At 38.5% G+C, this 18,174-nt stretch overlaps 1 protein-coding gene and 2 non-coding genes across 4 annotated transcripts; 1 reads left to right on the top strand and 2 right to left on the bottom strand.

The window, feature by feature from the left end:
• Positions 1-2,460: 2,460 nt before the first annotated feature.
• TRNAK-CUU lies at positions 2,461-2,533 on the bottom strand. Its single transcript has one exon. It is a non-coding gene; the product is annotated as a tRNA-Lys (tRNA).
• Positions 2,534-2,585: 52 nt separating this feature from the next.
• LOC103708539 (U-box domain-containing protein 6-like) lies at positions 2,586-9,355 on the bottom strand. 2 transcript variants are annotated; one of them, XM_008793502.4, is made up of 6 exons: positions 9,136-9,355; positions 8,338-8,414; positions 7,602-7,787; positions 7,215-7,322; positions 4,740-5,914; positions 2,586-3,612 (listed from the first exon to the last, which is right to left on the bottom strand). In XM_008793502.4, the coding sequence occupies exons 2-6, from the start codon at positions 8,386-8,388 to the stop codon at positions 2,775-2,777; spliced, it is 2,358 nt and encodes a 785-aa protein (XP_008791724.1). In that variant the 5' UTR covers positions 8,389-8,414; positions 9,136-9,355; the 3' UTR covers positions 2,586-2,774. The 2 variants fall into 2 exon arrangements, with proteins under 2 accessions (XP_008791724.1, XP_017698671.1); XM_017843182.3 differs by lacking the exon at positions 7,215-7,322.
• Positions 9,356-17,699: 8,344 nt separating this feature from the next.
• Positions 17,700-17,782, top strand: TRNAL-UAA. Its single transcript has one exon. It is a non-coding gene; the product is annotated as a tRNA-Leu (tRNA).
• Positions 17,783-18,174: the final 392 nt, after the last annotated feature.

Below are 18,174 nucleotides of genomic sequence, written 5' to 3' on the forward strand. Positions count from 1 at the left end.
TCCTCTCACCTCATTTTTGTTTACTTTTTATCCCACAAAGATAAGTTGGTGAGATATCCAAAGAATTGTTAGCAACGCTGGTCTCGTGTGAAAAAACCATGAGTAATATGGAGCTTTCCTGCTTCTCGTACGTGCAGGCTCAAACAGTATTAATCCAATAGGGGAGCAAGGGAAGAAATAGGAGTAGTTCTATATACACCCCCCCCTATTGCTCAGGACACCCCCCAAAAACCAAAAAAAAAATACCCAAACTAACCTTTAGTGTAATTACCATATTGCCCTTGAAATTTTCTCATACACCCCTCCTTCCTCCTCCTCCGTTTCGTTTTGAAAAGAAAAAAAAAACATCCCTCAAACCCCCCTTAAACCCCTCGATCCATTTACATCGTTTAGGCGATCTTTGAAGGAGATTTAAGCCCCATTCGAAGCATGGACAAGCAACTAGTGATTTGGGACGAAGAATCGGCCGCAAAGGTACGTGTTCCACCTTGTTTCGAAATTTTTTTTTTTTCACGGTTCGTGCTCCGTTCGGCACTGGATCGCCGAACAAAAGGCTTCTGTTCGGCTGAACACTGCCGAACAGAAGTTCGGCTGAACACTGCCGAACAGAAGCCTTCTGTTCGGCAACCCTCAACCGAACAGATCTGTTCGGCTGCACAGTGCCGAACAGAAGGCTTCTGTCCGGCACTGTTCAGCCGAACAGAAGCCTTTTGTTCGGCGATCCAGTGCCGAACGGAGTACGAACCGTGAAAAAAAAAAATTTCGGGAGAAGCCGGCGAGGTGGTTCCGGGAGAAGCCGGCGAGGTGGTCGGAGATCGGGAGAATGCCGGCGACGAGAGGGAGAAGGGGGAACGGGGGGGTTTTGGGCGTTGGCGAGGTGTTTTGGAGGGGAAGAGCGGGGGGGGGGGGGGGGGGGGGTTTGGGGGGTGTAGAGAGCAATTTAGGTGAGGGGGTGGGGAGGGTGGGGGGTAATTTAGGAATTTTTAATTTTTTAGGGGTGTCCTTAGCAAATGGGGGGGTGTAGAGAGTATTTAATTTTTTTTTAATTTTTGGGGGGTGTCCTGAGCAATAGGGGGGGGGGGGGGGTGTATATAGAACCACCCAAGAAATAGACGTTAGCTGCATATTTTTTTTATTATCATTATTATTGTTTAGATTTCCGTGATAAAATAGTGCTGCTGCTTTAAAACCTTCAATGGGAGCTCCGAACTTTTCTCAAAGAATCTTCAATGGAAGTAATGCATGTTGTGAGAGATTTACGGTCTCTACTTAAGTGATACATGCATGGTATGCATGTAGACGACGATGACGACAATAACGATAATAGAATATATTGTTGTTTAAATTTGGGCCTGAGGGTACCATGCTAGAGGGTCGGGGGAGCTGCCGGTCGAGATAGAGAAAGGACGCCACCTTCCATGCGTCGGCGTAACTGCACAAAGCTTCACCGATATTTTCGATGAGGACCCTCCGATGCTTAAATTAGCATTAAATATTTGTTAGCTAAAAAGTCCTTAGGCTTTACCTGATGAGATTATTTATAATTTTTGCAGAAGTGCCCAGGTAGCGGAGATATGGTATGTCCTCATCATGAGAGGAAATGGAGCGTGGCTACGGCTTGCTTGAGGCACACGGTTTGAGCTGTCCCTGCGCACGGTATGGCACTAGCGTGTGCCGCAGGATATGCTCCTTGTCAGCAGGCATGGCTGGGGCAACAAAGCGTAGTCCATTGTCGACGTGTCTCGGCATGGTCATCAAGTGAAGTATGGTACGGTGAGGTTGTTGCATGGCATGGCTGCGGCGCGTACTAGGCGAGGTTAGCTCCGCCATTGGTGGGGATCGAGGTCAGCTCGGCCTTGCCCGCTTGGCAGGGCGCTGAGATCGGGCCGACTTGGGAGCCACAATATATGTTCGGTGAGATCGGCTTGGCGGGTTCTGAGATCAGCCTAGCCTTCTTAACTTTGAAGTCTACTCAGTAGGGTGCCTCGAGCTCAAGTCGAGGCATCATTGCCTGCGGTCGACGGGGCCTCTTCGGCTCTTGGTCGGCACTACATGATGCTATGACCTCAAGCCGAGGCGCGTCGTCGTTGTAGACTCTAAAAGAGGTTGCTGCAGGTCGTAACAGCGAAGAAATATACTCGAAGTCGACTTGGTCGGCGTTGAGGTATGCTTGGCCATAATGGAGTGGTCCACTATCCTGAGCAGGACGATCCATTTTGTCCTCTATCAGAATATATATTTAAAAAAAAATATTGGCATTGTTAAACAATTGTAAGCAGTATTATTTCCGGTGCTTAGGAAAAGCACAAAACTTCAATAATGCAGAAGACGGCCATTCTGATGTTTTAAATTGATATTGTAGATTTTTTTCCTTATTTTTCTTTTATAATTTCAGAATAGCAGAGGCGACAACCTTTTATTATTTTGAAAAATGAAAAAAAAAATAATCCTAATCAAACACGCCCACCGTGGGGCTCGAACCCACGACCACAAGGTTAAGAGCCTTGCGCTCTACCGACTGAGCTAGACGGGCAAGTTATAAGTCGTTCAAATATGTGAAATATATATATAATAGATAGACATAGAAAACCACAACACCATACAAAACCGAAAACGCTTTGAAGAAACTTCATTTTGGAAGGCCTGTACATTTGGGTCGCCTTCCTCCCTGAAGGCAAGAAAAATTCCACAGGAGGGAGGGAAACTTTCATAAAAAAAGAAAAAGAAACAGACTAAAATTACATCAGCAATTTACATAGGCATTGAGATACATTCTAGTATTGATGCCGAGACCGGTTCTTGTACTTCCACATTGATGTCATTGATGTCCATGCCCTCCCAAACCTCTTGGATCTTGATTTACAATATGATGTCGCTTTGGATACATCCTTGTAACCTCCACCGTCCGCACAACCGCCAACCCCAACAGTCACCACCTCATGCAGCTGAGTCCGAGCAGGGGACACCTCGCGCTGCCGCTGCTCTCGAAACAGCTTGAGAAGCTTCTGTGCTTTCTCCTTCCCCCTCGGCGTTCCATTTGCCGTCACTAGCACTAAAGCTGGTATCACTCCCTCTTGCAGCACCAGGTAGCTCCACTCCTCACTGTCGCTGCACAGAATTAGGAGGCATGACACTGCCTGCTCCTGCTCGGCGGGCTCGCCATTGTCCAACACCGCAGCGATCGAACCGATCAAACCTGGGGTTGATATGATATGTTTCCTTGCTGCAGTGTTTGATGCTGCTAGGTTTATGAAGATGGCAAGGGCCTTCTCCACCCAAGTGTAGCCTGAGGGTCCTGCAGGAGCTGCAAGGAAAGATTGGAGCTGTTCGATTATGCCTGAGGTTAGGAGGTGAGGGATGTTTGGGGGGTGAGCAGACAAGTTGAATAGGGTGTAGAGGGCATCATGCTTGCAGGAATGGCTTCGAGAATTGTTGGCCTCTAGGAGCTGGATCAGAAAAGGGACAGCTTGGCTTGACCCAATGACAGGTTTGGCCTCATCGAGGCAGGAGAGATTGAGGTAGAGAGCAGCAGACGCCTCCCAAGTCTCAGAGTTCTGAATCATCTCCTCAAGCAGGGGTGCCGCCCCAGCAGATAGCAACATTGTTTTGTTCCTGAGATCCCCCCATATGTGGCACAGCAATAAGAATGCAAGGGAAGAAAAAAAAAAAGGATGGCAGGAGATCTGAGACTAATTATTTAAATATAATAACTTGCAAAAATCCAGCAAAAACAGGTAGGGTTGATTATATCAAATCCTCTGGTATGCATATATATATATATATATATATATATATATATATATATATATATAGAGAGAGAGAGAGAGAGAGAGAGAGAGAGAGAGAATGCTTCTAAATACTCCTAAATGCTTCCTAATGGAAATCAATGATATATTTTTTAAATAATAGAAAAAAATCCACACCATTAATCATGATCCATGATGTCCAAATAACTAGAAACTAAATAACATTTATTTTAGAAGTCTCTTGCCTTTGCATCAAATGAGGGTAAAGTGGATGGTAGCAATATAGTGAGCAAACAGAAGTGCATTATAGGCTACATAGTTTGTAAATCCAAACTGTTGGACCGATCTAAATATTTTTAAATTTACATGAATCAAATTTTAGCTAATTTGTATGAATCTAGACTGTAGAACAAAACAAGAAATGGGGTCATAATGTTAAAATTATCCATTTTGCATCCATCCGATATATTTGTTAAAGTCCTAAAAAATACATGATTTATGATTTATAAATATTCCATACATCTTAAATGATCATCAATACTGTGGATATCCACCCTGAGAGATCCAAAATTGATTTCCATTAGGAAGCATTTGAGGCCAAATGCTCTCAGAAGAATTCTAGCCTAACCCATATAGGGGAGTTATGCATGCATGCATACATATGTAGGCAACAACACAATGGTCTTACTGGAGCAACTTGTAGTTGCTCCAACTGGCAAATGACAGAAATACCCCCCATGCATCATACAAGAACCTTATATACAAGAAGGTATTTCTGTCATTTGCCCTATACCATCAATGCACTAAAAAGTGAAGCAATCATCGTATCAATAAATGCACGAGAAAGGTGCATCGATGGCATGGAGCAAATGATGAAATTACTGGTATACATGTAAGGCTACCTAGAGCTTTACTCATTCATTATCTAGCAAATCAAATGGAGGTATCTCACCTACAAAATAAAGAGAACTTAAGAAATGATGGCTCTCACACCTGTTATTGTTGACAGCAAGGTTGAAAAGCGCCAATGCTCCGACCTCCTGAGCTCTGGCATCTCCTTCACAGATAGCTGACTTCAAAAACTGGACAAGTGCCTCGACAAAGCCATTCACACCCATATAGATCCTTGCCTCCTCATCATCCTTCAATAGGAACCTTATCTGCTCCACAGCTTTGTGTTGTTTTCCAATATCATTACCCTCATTGAGCACTGCTAGCAAACTTTCATATCTTTCAAGCTCATCCATTTCATGGTCCTCAAATGGGCCATTTTCCAAACTGCCCCTCTCATCCACTTTGAGTTTCTCTATTGCAGCATTCTCCTCCAATGGAACAACCTTGACACACTTCGTCTGGCAGGAGTCAATGGTCCCTGTAGATCTGGAATTCATAGCATCTTGGTCTGACAAAGCCAGCCTCCAATAGTTGAGATCAAGAGATTCTGGCGGACCATCTGGAATTGGAACACCATTCTGTTCGCACCAACTAGCAATCAGGCCTTTGACACAATAGTTTGGAGTTAAAGAGAGATGGGAGAGCTGCTGCTGGGTTTTGGGGCAAGTACCATGCCCACCATTAAACCAATTCTCGATGCAGATACGCTCATATGTCTGCCCAGATGAAATAATGACCGGATCATACATGAGCTGTAAGGAGATCGGGCATCTGAACTCCTCAGGCGGTATTGGCATGTTTCCTGATTTCACCCAATTATGCTTAAAATCAAAAGAACTGAGCTTTGTTAGCTGCCTCTCAAAAGCTTGGTTGTTCCCATTGACACCATCAAGAGAGCCTAGGATAGTAGGTGAACATGGAGCAGATTGTTGAGAGTCGGTATCATCTGGCGTCACACTTCTGAAAAGCTTGGAATATTTTCTCATAAGATGCAATAAGTAAGCCACAATGGATTCCTTCCTATTGTCTTCCTCAGCACAGGCTTTTTCAATCAGCTTCTTGAGAGCTCTTCTCTCAGTAAGAGCTGCTCTAGAGGATGTAATGCCCAGCTTTAAAGCAGCTTGGTGGAAAACTTCAAGTTCAATGCCATCGTTGGAATCGCCATTAAATTGTTTTTCCTTCTGAAGCAATGTAATTACTTCCTCACCTACTTGCTTCTCTGATGGATCCAAAGTAAAAACAGTGCCCTCCAGCTGAGCAACAATCTCCATGATCTGACAAGAATATGCGAAAATATAATCTTCAGTAAACAAGAAACGTAAACTTAGTCAAAGATAGATACAATAGATGGATATTCAAAGCAATCAACTACCTGAGCATATATTATGAGAACTACAGAAGGCAAGAGGATGCACAACACCACATCATAATAAAAGGTAGCCCTACATCTGTTCATATCCATCTAGAAAAAGCTGTAGGCTGATTTGCAAAAACTGGTTCAGGAAAATCAGTTATAAGAGAAACCGAAGAGATGATGGAAAGTATACCCCTTCAATAGATGTAGGCAAAATGTGAACCTGGACTCAGTTATCTTTGACTGAATGGGAGACAACTCTCCGGTTTGTTTGGAATTGGTTATAGATTATACGGGATGTGATCGTTTATCGTATGCAAGGAGATGGGAAGCAAAATCTATAAAAGCTCAACGTTAAAGAGGAAAAATGAGCTCATGACCTATCAAAATTTCTAGATTAGGTCAGGTAGAACTTTGATTTTTTTTAACTGGCAAACTGTATTCAGCTAGTATTTACCAAAAGATACTTCATGAAGCTTATAGCCTGGTAGCAACTATATAGATCAAAAATGTCATCAGATGTTATAAAAGGCAATAAAAAGCCACATTCAACAAGGTTCAATTAAATAGCTAAGTTATAAAGGTTTGATCATTAATTTGATCATATGTAATGTGTGTGTAATTTGTAGCTAGCGCTGTGCCATTAGCATATGAAGCAATTTATCGATACAGGCTTCCACACATCATCATTACTGTCTTACAACTGTTTAACCATGAAGAACTTTAATATGATACAAATAACCAAGGACATTTCACATGTAGGTCTCCAGCATCAGCGCTTATGACAGGTTCCTGATTTTACCTAGCCTCTGGATGACTTGATTTTTTTCCTAAGATCCAGGAGCTAGGCCTCAAATCTGAACTGACCAATCTACATGCTGATCATGTAATCGAATCTAAAAGTTATCATTAGAATGGCCTTAAGAAGTTAAGATGTATGCAAGGAAAACAGTAATTTCCTTCATTTTTTTGCAACATTGTTTTGGGAAGAACGCTATTTCCCAGACAGGTGATGTTTAAGGTTAAGTTTGCATAGAAAAGTTTGAGGTTATATATGTCATAGTAATTTGCACAAAGGAGATCATGGCGTGAAAGAGCAAACATATGATTATCAAAAAATTGGTGCACACATGAAACAGATACAGGACGGTTTTATAGTCTTTGAAAGCAATGTCCCACATTACAGCATGTCCTTTGCTAGTTCAATCTCTGTAACTTACCTGACAACCAATGGTTTGCGGAACTATGTCTTCAACACGCCGAAGACTTTCTTGGAGAGCACATCTTGTCTTCTCAAATTTCATAAGAATGGAATCCCCAGTTATAGCCTAATAATTGAGAACGAGAAATAGGCATAAGATGCAGCATCAAGATGGAGCATAAATTAGCCTCTAAACCATTCTAGCCATTACAGCACATGAAGCTAATTTATGCACCAAACATGACAGCTTTGTCATATTTGTCAATTTTTTTCGAAGCATAACCACCATCTATTTGTTATAAGCTAGAAAATAAAGGAAAAAAAATCCTAAATGCCTCCATTTCGTCAAGAAAAACTAAAGCATTAGATGACCACATAGTCAATTGGCAAAATAGAATAGACTCACCAAGTAAATCTTGCTGCAGTCTGAGCAATGCAGAAGAAGGCTCTTAGCCTTGTTGAGAGCTACATGCAATGAACATAGTGCCTGTAAACCAGGCTTGCTTCTCGGTCTTGCATCCTCCAAGAGTGGAAAGATCCCCAAAACTTTATAAACAATTGCAGAAAGTTGTTTACACATGCCTCCATGCAACTGAATACAAACAGCAAAATTTTCTCAACCACTTAATCTTAATACCCACTCTGCAATAAAAGTCGAATTAACAAATGATTTGTCTTATATTTTTTCCCAAGGCCCATGTAACCATCCAGTAATATCAGAAGTAGTATCAGAAAAACCCTTGAGGCAACACTGTACATTTACCATTTGTTTTCAAGAAAGGACTTGGAAAAAAGTACAAGCTTTTTTTTTTTTTTGGTACAATGGTACGAGCTCATTCAAAAATAAAATTTTGCAAGGAATTGTTAATAAGCAACACTACTCATAACAAGACTTTTACTAAATTCATATAAGAATATTACCTACAAGGAAAAGAATAAACGGTACAAGGGGAACTTATTGATGGGTAGTATGTGATCAATGACGAAATATTCATATCTGGAGTTCATTACAATTATATTCACAGCCTAACCAGTTACAACGAAAAGATGCAATGATAAAAAATTCCTTTTATCGATCAATTTTGAGAGAAATTGAAGCCTTCCATTTAATTTGGTTATGCAAATCAGCTTGGTGAGAATACCTTTGCATCACCAGGTGCAAACAGATTCTCTTCAACCTCGACAGAATCCATAACTCCCTTCAATCAAACCTAATTACCTACAAAGAAAATTAGAAGCTCAAAACCGCGAGGCTCATTAAAGAACAACAACAACAACAATCATAAGGTTATGCAGTAATTCTTTTCCAAACTCAATGAACTGCGAAGAAGGAAATAAACATCAACTAATAGCCGAAAGCATTCAACATAAAATGCATTCCCCGATACACATTCACCGCAACTAAAATCCCGACAATATAAGGAAAAAAACCTCGGAGGAAAACAAAATGTTCGCTTTAGTTACCAAGACGAAAATTCATCCAGCATTGAAAAAAAAACTTACGTCCGAAATCAAAAATTAAAAAAAAAAGAGAAAGAAATGGGTTCCAATAATCCATTCTTCAATAAAAGCAACACATTTTAAAAAAATAATTATTTAAAATTTAAAACTAGATCCCAGATGGACGAAAATGTATTAGGTATTTGGGCTCAACATTTGTAAGACTTCATAAAAAAAAAAAAAAGTAAAATGAATATTAGAAATATATCGAGAAAAGAAGAAATAGGGAGAAAATCAAATCAAAAATTCTAACTTTTTTCCTTTCAATGCAACATTAATTATTATCAAAACATAAAAATTAATTGAAATTGCATTTCAAACCTCGAAAAACATCAACATCAAGATAGCCACAGGGAAACAAATTCCCCAAATCCTCAAAAAAAAAAACTCGCGAATCCGAGTTTCGTTATCCCCTAATCCGATTCAAATCAGAAAAATACCGAAAAAAATCCAGAAATTCTGCCAAGGAGGCTTCGTCCTCAAGCCGGTAAAGAGATCAAGAGAGAGCTCTCGCTCCCGAACATCGAGATCTCATCCCCTCCACTCCGCCAAAGTAGGGTTTCTTCGAATCCGAAGCCCAGGCGAGACGAGGCCACGCTATGTTCTCAGAGCCAACAAAGAGAGGGAGGGAGAGAGGGGGAGGGAGGGAGAGGAGTGAGATCGAAGGGTACGAAAAGAGATTCTCCGGATGTCATTTATACCAGCGATTAAAATAATTCGAATAAAATATTCCTTTTATAGAAATAGTATATCTTAACCATATTGGATAAAAAATAATTAACCATCGGAACTCGAGTAACATCATAATCAGAAATCTCGACCGTCTATTTTGCAAGCTTTCTCCTTAACGGCATTATTCCGTTATAACAGACTTTGTCCGAAACCTATTTAGGATTTTTCCCTGCAAATTAATTTCTATAATCTCCTATATTTGCATTTTAATGATCATTTCTCTGTATTTATGTAACTAATCCCGGGACCTGGACGCTCGAAAACTTGTTGCAAACTTGATTTCCTTAATCTTTCATATTTATTTGGGATTATTATACAAATATAAAAAATAAATATATAAATATAGAATATTGTATAGAAACTTATAATGTTAGTATAATTAAAGATACTTATGATAATAATAATAATAAATAATTATTTTCTAAATTATTTTATTTCAAAATATTTTTATTTTTATTTTTATTTTTTTGGTTTAAAAGAGGCTAATTCTTTTTTTTAATTTTTTAAGCGAATAATTCATACAATCTGATATATTTAATAAAGTCAGAAAATAATAAATTTCGGAGCGTTCTAGACAACTCTTCTTTCCCAATCCACAGGGTATCTTCAAAATGGTTGGCCACATACAAGGCCGCCTAGTCCGCGGCTTTTTTTTTTTTGATAAAAATGACATTTTATATAGTTCTAACGTGAGTACATCCTGCCAAATTAAGAAAAAGTAAAGAGTACAAAGGAGGGAAAATGTCTTCCGTGGATGTCCAGATGATCTTCCCGAAGTGTCGGACAATAAAAGAGGCGATCCAGTCTATGGCACTGTTCGCCTTCCGGAAGACATGTAATGCCTGAAAAGAGCTCAACTCCTGAATCAGTTTGCGAGTATCATGGATAAAAGGGTGACCATCACTATATCTGTCCGCTTCTCATACCCAATCAATCACCACTGAAGAGCCCCTCTCGTGGCATATGCCACCAAATACCCGTCTCGTAAAAGAGATACCTTCCTATGCTGCTCTGATCAGTCCGCGGCTTCATTTATCTTTCTAAAAACATACTCAAACTGCTTTTTGAGAGCCAGTTGCAATGGGACCCTATTCTCTTATTAATGTTGTCATCAGTAGGGTACCCCTAAAAGGTTTTGAAAATAGAAAAATTAAAGATTGTTTGCATCATCACTAAGACTAAATAAGGGCCGTTATTTCTTACAATGACGGAAGGATCTAAAACCGTTATTTTATCCTTGGACCGACTGTTATCTCATAAATCCCGCGGATCCAGCGATGCGGTTCCCGTGGCTTGTTTTACGGATGGGTCAAGGATAAGGATTCAACGGAAAATAGTTGTTAATTGGACGGATGGGATTGAATGGTTGGAGAAGTTCATTGATCTGACGGTTGTGATTGGTCCAGCGAGGTTGATACGGGTTGTTTCATCGTTTCGATGACGGTTAGTTGGTGGCATTCGCCGGCATTATCTCCCGGGATTTGAGGCAGTCATCGCCGACTTTGGCATGGGCCGGTTTGTGCCGGCGGTCACATTAAATATATTTTAGGGCTTGTTTAGAAAATTCAGATGAATCAGGCAGAATTTTTTATAAACATCGGATCGGTTAGCTTGCTCAGCCCATTTTCTTCTAAAATCACATCCTAATTTTAGTCTAAATTTTATTTATGAGAAGATTAAGAAAAAATTTATTATTTTTTTTTGTTTTCATAGAATTTGGACTGGAGAGAGATTGGATTGATATAAGCTTTACTTAAATACATTGTGTAATTCATCCTATAAAAAATCCAGCTGAATCTCAATGAAATTTTCAAATGAGCTCTTAGTAAGATGAATTTTCTCTTATTGAAAAGAGACGGATACTAGGGGAATCCTATCTATGGGTAACCAATGACGGAATAATGACTTGGACCAACAATGTTTGAGAAGATTTGAAATTGATACTTACTTAGTAACTAGAGGCAGAAATGTATTGATGTAAAAAATGACAATATTACCTTTCAAATAGTATTGGATTAGCTTTATTTGTATTAAAAAAATTTTGACATCTAGCTAATCTACTCACATGCAAAAAAGAAAAAAATATTAAAGAAGCTTTATTTAGATGACAGTTATCTATATGAAAGCAATGTTAAGTAGAGCAATGTATTAGAGAGAGAATTGTTCCAATAGAATCAAATTACAAATTTAATCTAGAAGGATCAAGGTTGGCTATTGTGTTTGTGTAGTAAGGCTCTGCTCCATATAATATGAGCAAGACAAAAGATGCTTCGATTGATATCGTGGGTCATAAATCTCAGCTATTGGGCTAGGATTTTTCACCTTCTTCCATATTAATTTTATTTAGAGCTAGTGATGAAAATAAACTAGGAGAATTTTGAGATGATCATGAGTAATGTTAGGTGAAAGCTATATTGTTCAGATATACTAGTTCCTTTATCTCCTTCCATGTCCCTCCTTTCCTAGAGCAAATGCACATAGCATGTGAAATATATACATATACATATACATACATACATATATACATATACATACATACATACACATACATACATACATACATACATATGGAGGATTTTTGAAATTGGACATACAAATCGGATTTTCTAGAAGTTATCATATGCAAAATGCAACCTCTAAAGATGCATGAGAACATGAAACTTGTTTGATTTTGATGGCAAGCATGTTCAAAGAAACACCTGCAAAGACTTTTTGAGAGATATAATCATAGCACGAGCTAAATGTTAATATTATTTTCTATGCACCATATGTGCTCTTTTTGTCATTACGATCGAGAACTCTTGTTGCAGTAAATATCATAGTCCCCATTTGCTTGCTATAAATGATCATAGTCCCAAACGCACAAGATATATCGATTTTTTCTCCTTTTTTATGATACCACAAAAAAAGAGAAGGGATTAGTTGAAAAGTCCTGTTTTTAGATGAGTAAAAAATATAAAACATAAATGAGAATTAAAAATAATAGAAAACTCCTATCATTGAAATAATACAGGTAGTATTCAATCAACAATTGCTATCTAATAAATATTTTACTATAATGGCCTTGTAAATGAAAATAACAAATCTCATTTATCATCTGCACTATTTACCAAAACATATTTTAAAATTATGTTTGGTTCATAATTAAAAATATTTTCATCTGATTAATAGTGGTTTAGTTAACAATAACTTTTCTTTCCATCCATGACTTTTACTGTCTCTTTATAATGACAGATAAAAGCCATTAGAGTCACTAACCTCAAATAAAATAGTAATGGACAAATGAAGCCTCGAGACGATGGCCATCTCTTTTTTCCTTTTTTTTTTTGGACCCCCGGGCAAATAATGATCACAAGCGAACTTTTCTACAAAGTAATATCACGTGCCCCAAGCGAGATTCTCGCTTCTCCTGGGGAAAAGCAGGAGGAATTCAGGTGGGCCAGCGGCTGCCGACTTCAATTGAAAGGGACAAGGGATTAAGGAATTCAGGTGGACCAGCTCCTGCCGACTTCAATTGATGGGGACAAGGAATTGAAGAACACCAGAGGCAAGAAATTCGTGTCACTGCTTTGAAAAAGCAATGCTCTCTCTCAGTGACAAATGGGCATGCTGGTCCCAAGTTAAACTCGAATTTTTGGCCAGATTTAGCACACTTTATTAGAAAATTAAGCAGAACTAGAGACAGGTTTAGCTTGCTCAATTTCCGCTAAAATTAATTTAAAAGATAAATATAAAATGATATATTGTTACATTTATGATTATTTATATAACATGAGATGTAGTCTAACTATCAGGTTGAGATATAATCAAGATTATTACTCTAAACTATATAAATAGAAGTTTCAAGTAATTTCGAGCTCTCGTAATTTTATTGGATCTTTTAAACAAGCTGTAGTTCAAGCTTGATTATAAAATGGGCTGAGCTTGAGCTAAGCCTATTTTGACTCAAATTCGGCTTATCTCCACCCTCGCCTCTCTCTCACCAATGAAAGTTTTAATGCCATAAATTGGCAAAGATTGCAAAAAAAAAAAAAATCCCTTATAACACATCATAAGATTTATCAAAATGTTTGCGAGTGATAGTGTCAATTCTCTCTTTATAAAGTACTATCCTAATATAGTAAAAGAATGGCTGCTTCTTATGCATTGGATAGAAGATGGTGATGTAGATATTAGAGATGTGAGTGTCACCTGGTGGAGAGTGACATGTAAGGATGGGATCTAATATGATGACTCCTAGCAGCTCCAAGAGAATAAATTTGATATAAATGCAAAATTATTACTTGGACTTAGAACCCTGGGGTCCTTTTAAGGTTGGGTTTAATGAGACTTAGGTCAAGCCCAGACTGATTTCGATAATGTCTCATTGGGTCGAGTCTGATTTTGCAAAATCATTGTGGGGTCTAGTGAGAGATTGGGGTACACAGTATGTCATCATCAAACCCAGTGTTAAATAAGGGAATTATTACTCAAATTAAGTAATAGTTTTTTTTCTTCGTGTTTGCATGGGTGGACGTGTGTGTTTCCATAGAAGAGAGGGAGGGGTTTTGAGCATTGTTTATATCACAACTCAGGACATCATCGATCCAAAATGGCTAGTTGAAAGGTATTATTTCGGTTCTTTGATCCTGTATAAGTACTCAAGATCAGCTCTGACGTTCTTGTCAGGCTAAGGGTTCAAATCCATTCAAATATACTCATAAATACCACGATCGGCCCGTAGTCAGCCCCAATGGATCTGTGCTGCAGTGTCCTCTAGTCCATATAAGTTATGGGCCGGATCCGCTCTGATACCATATGTCACAACTCAGGACCTCATCCAAAATAGCTAGCTGGAAGGTATTATTTCGGTTCCTTGATCCTATATAAGTACCCAAGAGCTATCCAACAAATAACTAATGTGATTAAACATACGTCCGCACGGGTTCTTACAGTTTACGTATACAAAATAGCATGCTATATAAATCATCATACTATTCTTTTCTACAGAGGATGATTCTGGGTGAATTAACGGAGTTTTCATATAACCATGGACAAAACGCACCCTAAAAGGTGTAGAAGTAGAACATGTACATGACCCGAGAAAAGGCTTGCACGAGATTTTATAAGTACTTAGGATGAGGAGATTGGAAATAGGTGGATACCTTAGCTCCCGTGGAGGTAAGGAGCATCAATCATATTTTTCTTTCTTTTTTTCTTTTCTATATAATTTAGTCTTGAAATGGATAGAACGCCGTTGGCCTGCTTTGTGTATGGGACTCCAAATAAGTTCATGATCCTCCATGGGTCCACACGATGTGCGTTGCATCATTAATGCCTTCAACATTATATCATCCTTTGCCAGCAAAACAAACATATTGTTGTCGCCAAAATTCGACCTAACAAAGATAGCATCATCGAAGTCCGATTTGATGCAGATTGGTTGGATTATTCTGCTCGAATTGGAAGTTCTACTCAGGATGGAGAATCCGACCTACGAGCAAAAGAAAAAATACTGGAGGTTGTCGGATTTGATCTGGTAGGAGACCCTCTGATATTTAAGTTAGGTTAAGTGTTGGTGAAACAGGAGAGGTTTAAGAGAAAGGCAATCAGTGGAATCAAATAAGAGAAAAGGCATGCATGGAGATCTCTCGAGCCTAGTATATACATGAGTGAGGGTGTAGAATAGTTATTCATAAAATCAGGCACACAATAGCCATTAGACATGCAGTAACTGCCGAATTATGCAGGATGAGTTGTAATGTTCCCGTAATGTGCCTTAAATATGGGATTATAACCATCCTCCTTTGATTCAAGGATGTGCAATGCTTCATTATTGGCTGGTGAGCTATAGGAGTGTCTATGGGGTGCAGTCTTGCATGTTAAACCGTTCAAGAAATTTTTTAATATAAGTCTCCTGCGTGGATGTAAAAAGCTTTTTTGAACGATCCTTATAAATTTTAACACTAATTACATAACGTGCTTTCCCCATATCCTTCATTTCAAAATGATGCTTATGGCGCAAGAAAGAAAGGATGAAAGAAAGTTGTTCCTTTAGGTTTCTCTCTCTAAAACAATGAAATATTTTTTCTAAGAGAGGAGTTTGGACGTGAATAGTGTGCAGATAAGAAAGGGAGAGAGAGAGAAACCACCTAGTAGTTTTTTCTAACTATTTCCTCTCTCAATTTAAATGTTAGATGATCTTGGTCAGGCTAGGCCATCAAGGGCAGCCCAATGAAGCCCAAAAACCAGCATCTTGCTTTCTAGGTAAGAACAAAACCTTATTGACGTAACAGAAACAAAAATGTCAAGGTGTGCCATGTCTCGAAAGCTAGTGGAAAAAAAAAAATCTAATGAAATTTGATAGGACAACCGCAAGGTCACCACCATCTATGTGAAGGTGGAAGTTTGATATAAAGAAACTAAAAAAAGATATAGTTAGATTTTATCGAACTAGTTTGCATGGATCATTTCAGAAAAAAGCTATTCGTTTTGATATTAAGAAAAGTTAGCTTGGGAGTTGGGACTAATAAGAATGTAAGGAATCCAAGGAGTTTCACAGTATAAGTAGACGTACCATTACCAAGAAGAGATCCTGGAACCATACCTTATGTTTTTCAGAAGACAAAAAAAGAGCTTCCCATTGCCTGTTAGCATCCTTTTTTAAAACAATCCTATGACACTGCAATTGACCTCCAAATTAGGTCATGCAAGGGCAGGTCAAGGTTTCTTCTAAGTAATCTTTCAAATCTTGGAGGAAAAGTATATAGGCAACACAAGCATAGATTTACCTTTCTTTCTTTCTTTCTTCCTATTTCCCTTTGATTCATAAACTAATAAATGAATTGATGGTGCAATTGCACCGTTTTCTCCAAAAATTTAGTTTGGATGGATCATATATAACATATTCCTATTTTTTTTTTTTAAGCTCAAAACGGAAGTATCATACATAATGTGTATGGACACAGCTAATAAAATCAAAAAATAAAACACCACGGAAAGCAGTACGATGCTCCGAGTCTCCCTCCCAAAAGTGATCCCATGAGTGGTTAATAACAAAAGAAGCAACCCAGTTTGCTGCCCCGTTGGCCTCTCTGAATACATGTCTCGTCTGATGTACCATACCGTCGGCACCCATGGCCCGGATATCTCTCACTAATGGGTGGTTGTCGCCGACCCACCCAGAAGCCTGCAGAATCCACCCAATAACCGTCGCATAATCACCTTTCAGAAGAATATGTCGCCCCTGCAGGGCATGCCAGACATAACACAACTCCGTCTAGCCTGTTCTCAGCTCCGCCTCTGGCACCGAAGCATCAGTTTATATGGATTCCTTTATTAGATTTTTAGCTCTAATCAAATTGCATCTTTCATGAATATCACATAACAAAGGCATCGCCTAGGATTATGAGGACACTAGAGTACACCTGATGGGGGACTATGAATGATATGAGATTGATGATTGAGAGGGATTGAAGAAATTGGCCATGGCAAGTAGTGAATCCAAATATATATAATTTTACAAGGCTAGATCAACCCAAAGCGCCGTACATCAAGCTGGAAAATAGGTTAAAAAGATGGCCGCCACCCATGAGACGCTAGGGGTTGAGCACAGAACACACTTTGTTTGGAGTCTCTCATTGGAGGGAGTATCCACATAGAAAGCCACTCAATGGAAGTTCAATGGTACTCAGAACACAGCCTTTGGTAACTTGATATTCTCTATAATTGCAATAGTAATATATGCGTATCGACAAATCATATCATTTCAGCTTCAAATCAAGCACAACTATAGCTTATCCTTAGAGAGGTTGAAAGCATTGTGGGGTAGATAGAGATAAATAGAAAATAATATAAGGTCAAATATAATGGTATTTAAATTGGTTACTGAAAACTAGCCGGTTTCATCAATTTGAAGGGCAATTTTCACCGATAATTCAATAGAAATGAGATCCATGACAAGTGAGATTGTATTCTATGCGCTATGTGGACGTGCATGCTAATAATCACAACCACTTATTTTTGTAGTGATGCACTGAGATAAGCATTTGATGAATGAAGCCCATAGAAATGAGCGGCTATAATTGGCCACGTGCATGGCCATGTGGTGCATATATTGTAGGGTATAATTTCTCCTATGATAGAACCTTCTTCCTTCTAGTGAGATGATTAACATACAATCAATGAAAAATAGTGTGCTTGCAAGATGGTATCTAAATAACTTGGCTATGGTTGGTGGATATCACGAAGAAACATAACAAGTATAATCGTTTAAATGTACCTTGATGTAACAGCTGGTTTGCCCGAGTGGTTAAGGGGGAAGACTTAAGATCTTCTGCACATAAGTGCGCATGGGTTCGAACCCCATAGCCAGCACAATTATTTGACTTTTTATATTTTTCCCTGAAAAAGGCTTAGAAATCGACAACCGTGAAAAAGTGCATCACATGATTTTGTGGGACTCGTATGATCATGGTATAATAAATGGATGCATGGTATAATAAAAGGAATATAAATATGGATGGAGAACAATTCGATTTTATTTGTAATTTTATTTAACTAATATAATATTTATAATCTTTTAGAAAAGATAAATGATTATATTAATATGCTGTTAGTTTGATTTACCATCCACTTAGTAGTATTTTTAATTCTGTGATCATAAAATTTTATTATTCGATTTATATATGTATTTATATCCACACTTTCAGTATTCGATTTGTATCTATATTTGTTTAAAATAAAAATAGAAATAAATTTTTGTATTC

The sequence above is a fragment of the Phoenix dactylifera genome, chromosome 10 (assembly GCF_009389715.1).
Source record: "Phoenix dactylifera cultivar Barhee BC4 chromosome 10, palm_55x_up_171113_PBpolish2nd_filt_p, whole genome shotgun sequence".
NCBI lineage: Eukaryota > Viridiplantae > Streptophyta > Magnoliopsida > Arecales > Arecaceae > Phoenix > Phoenix dactylifera.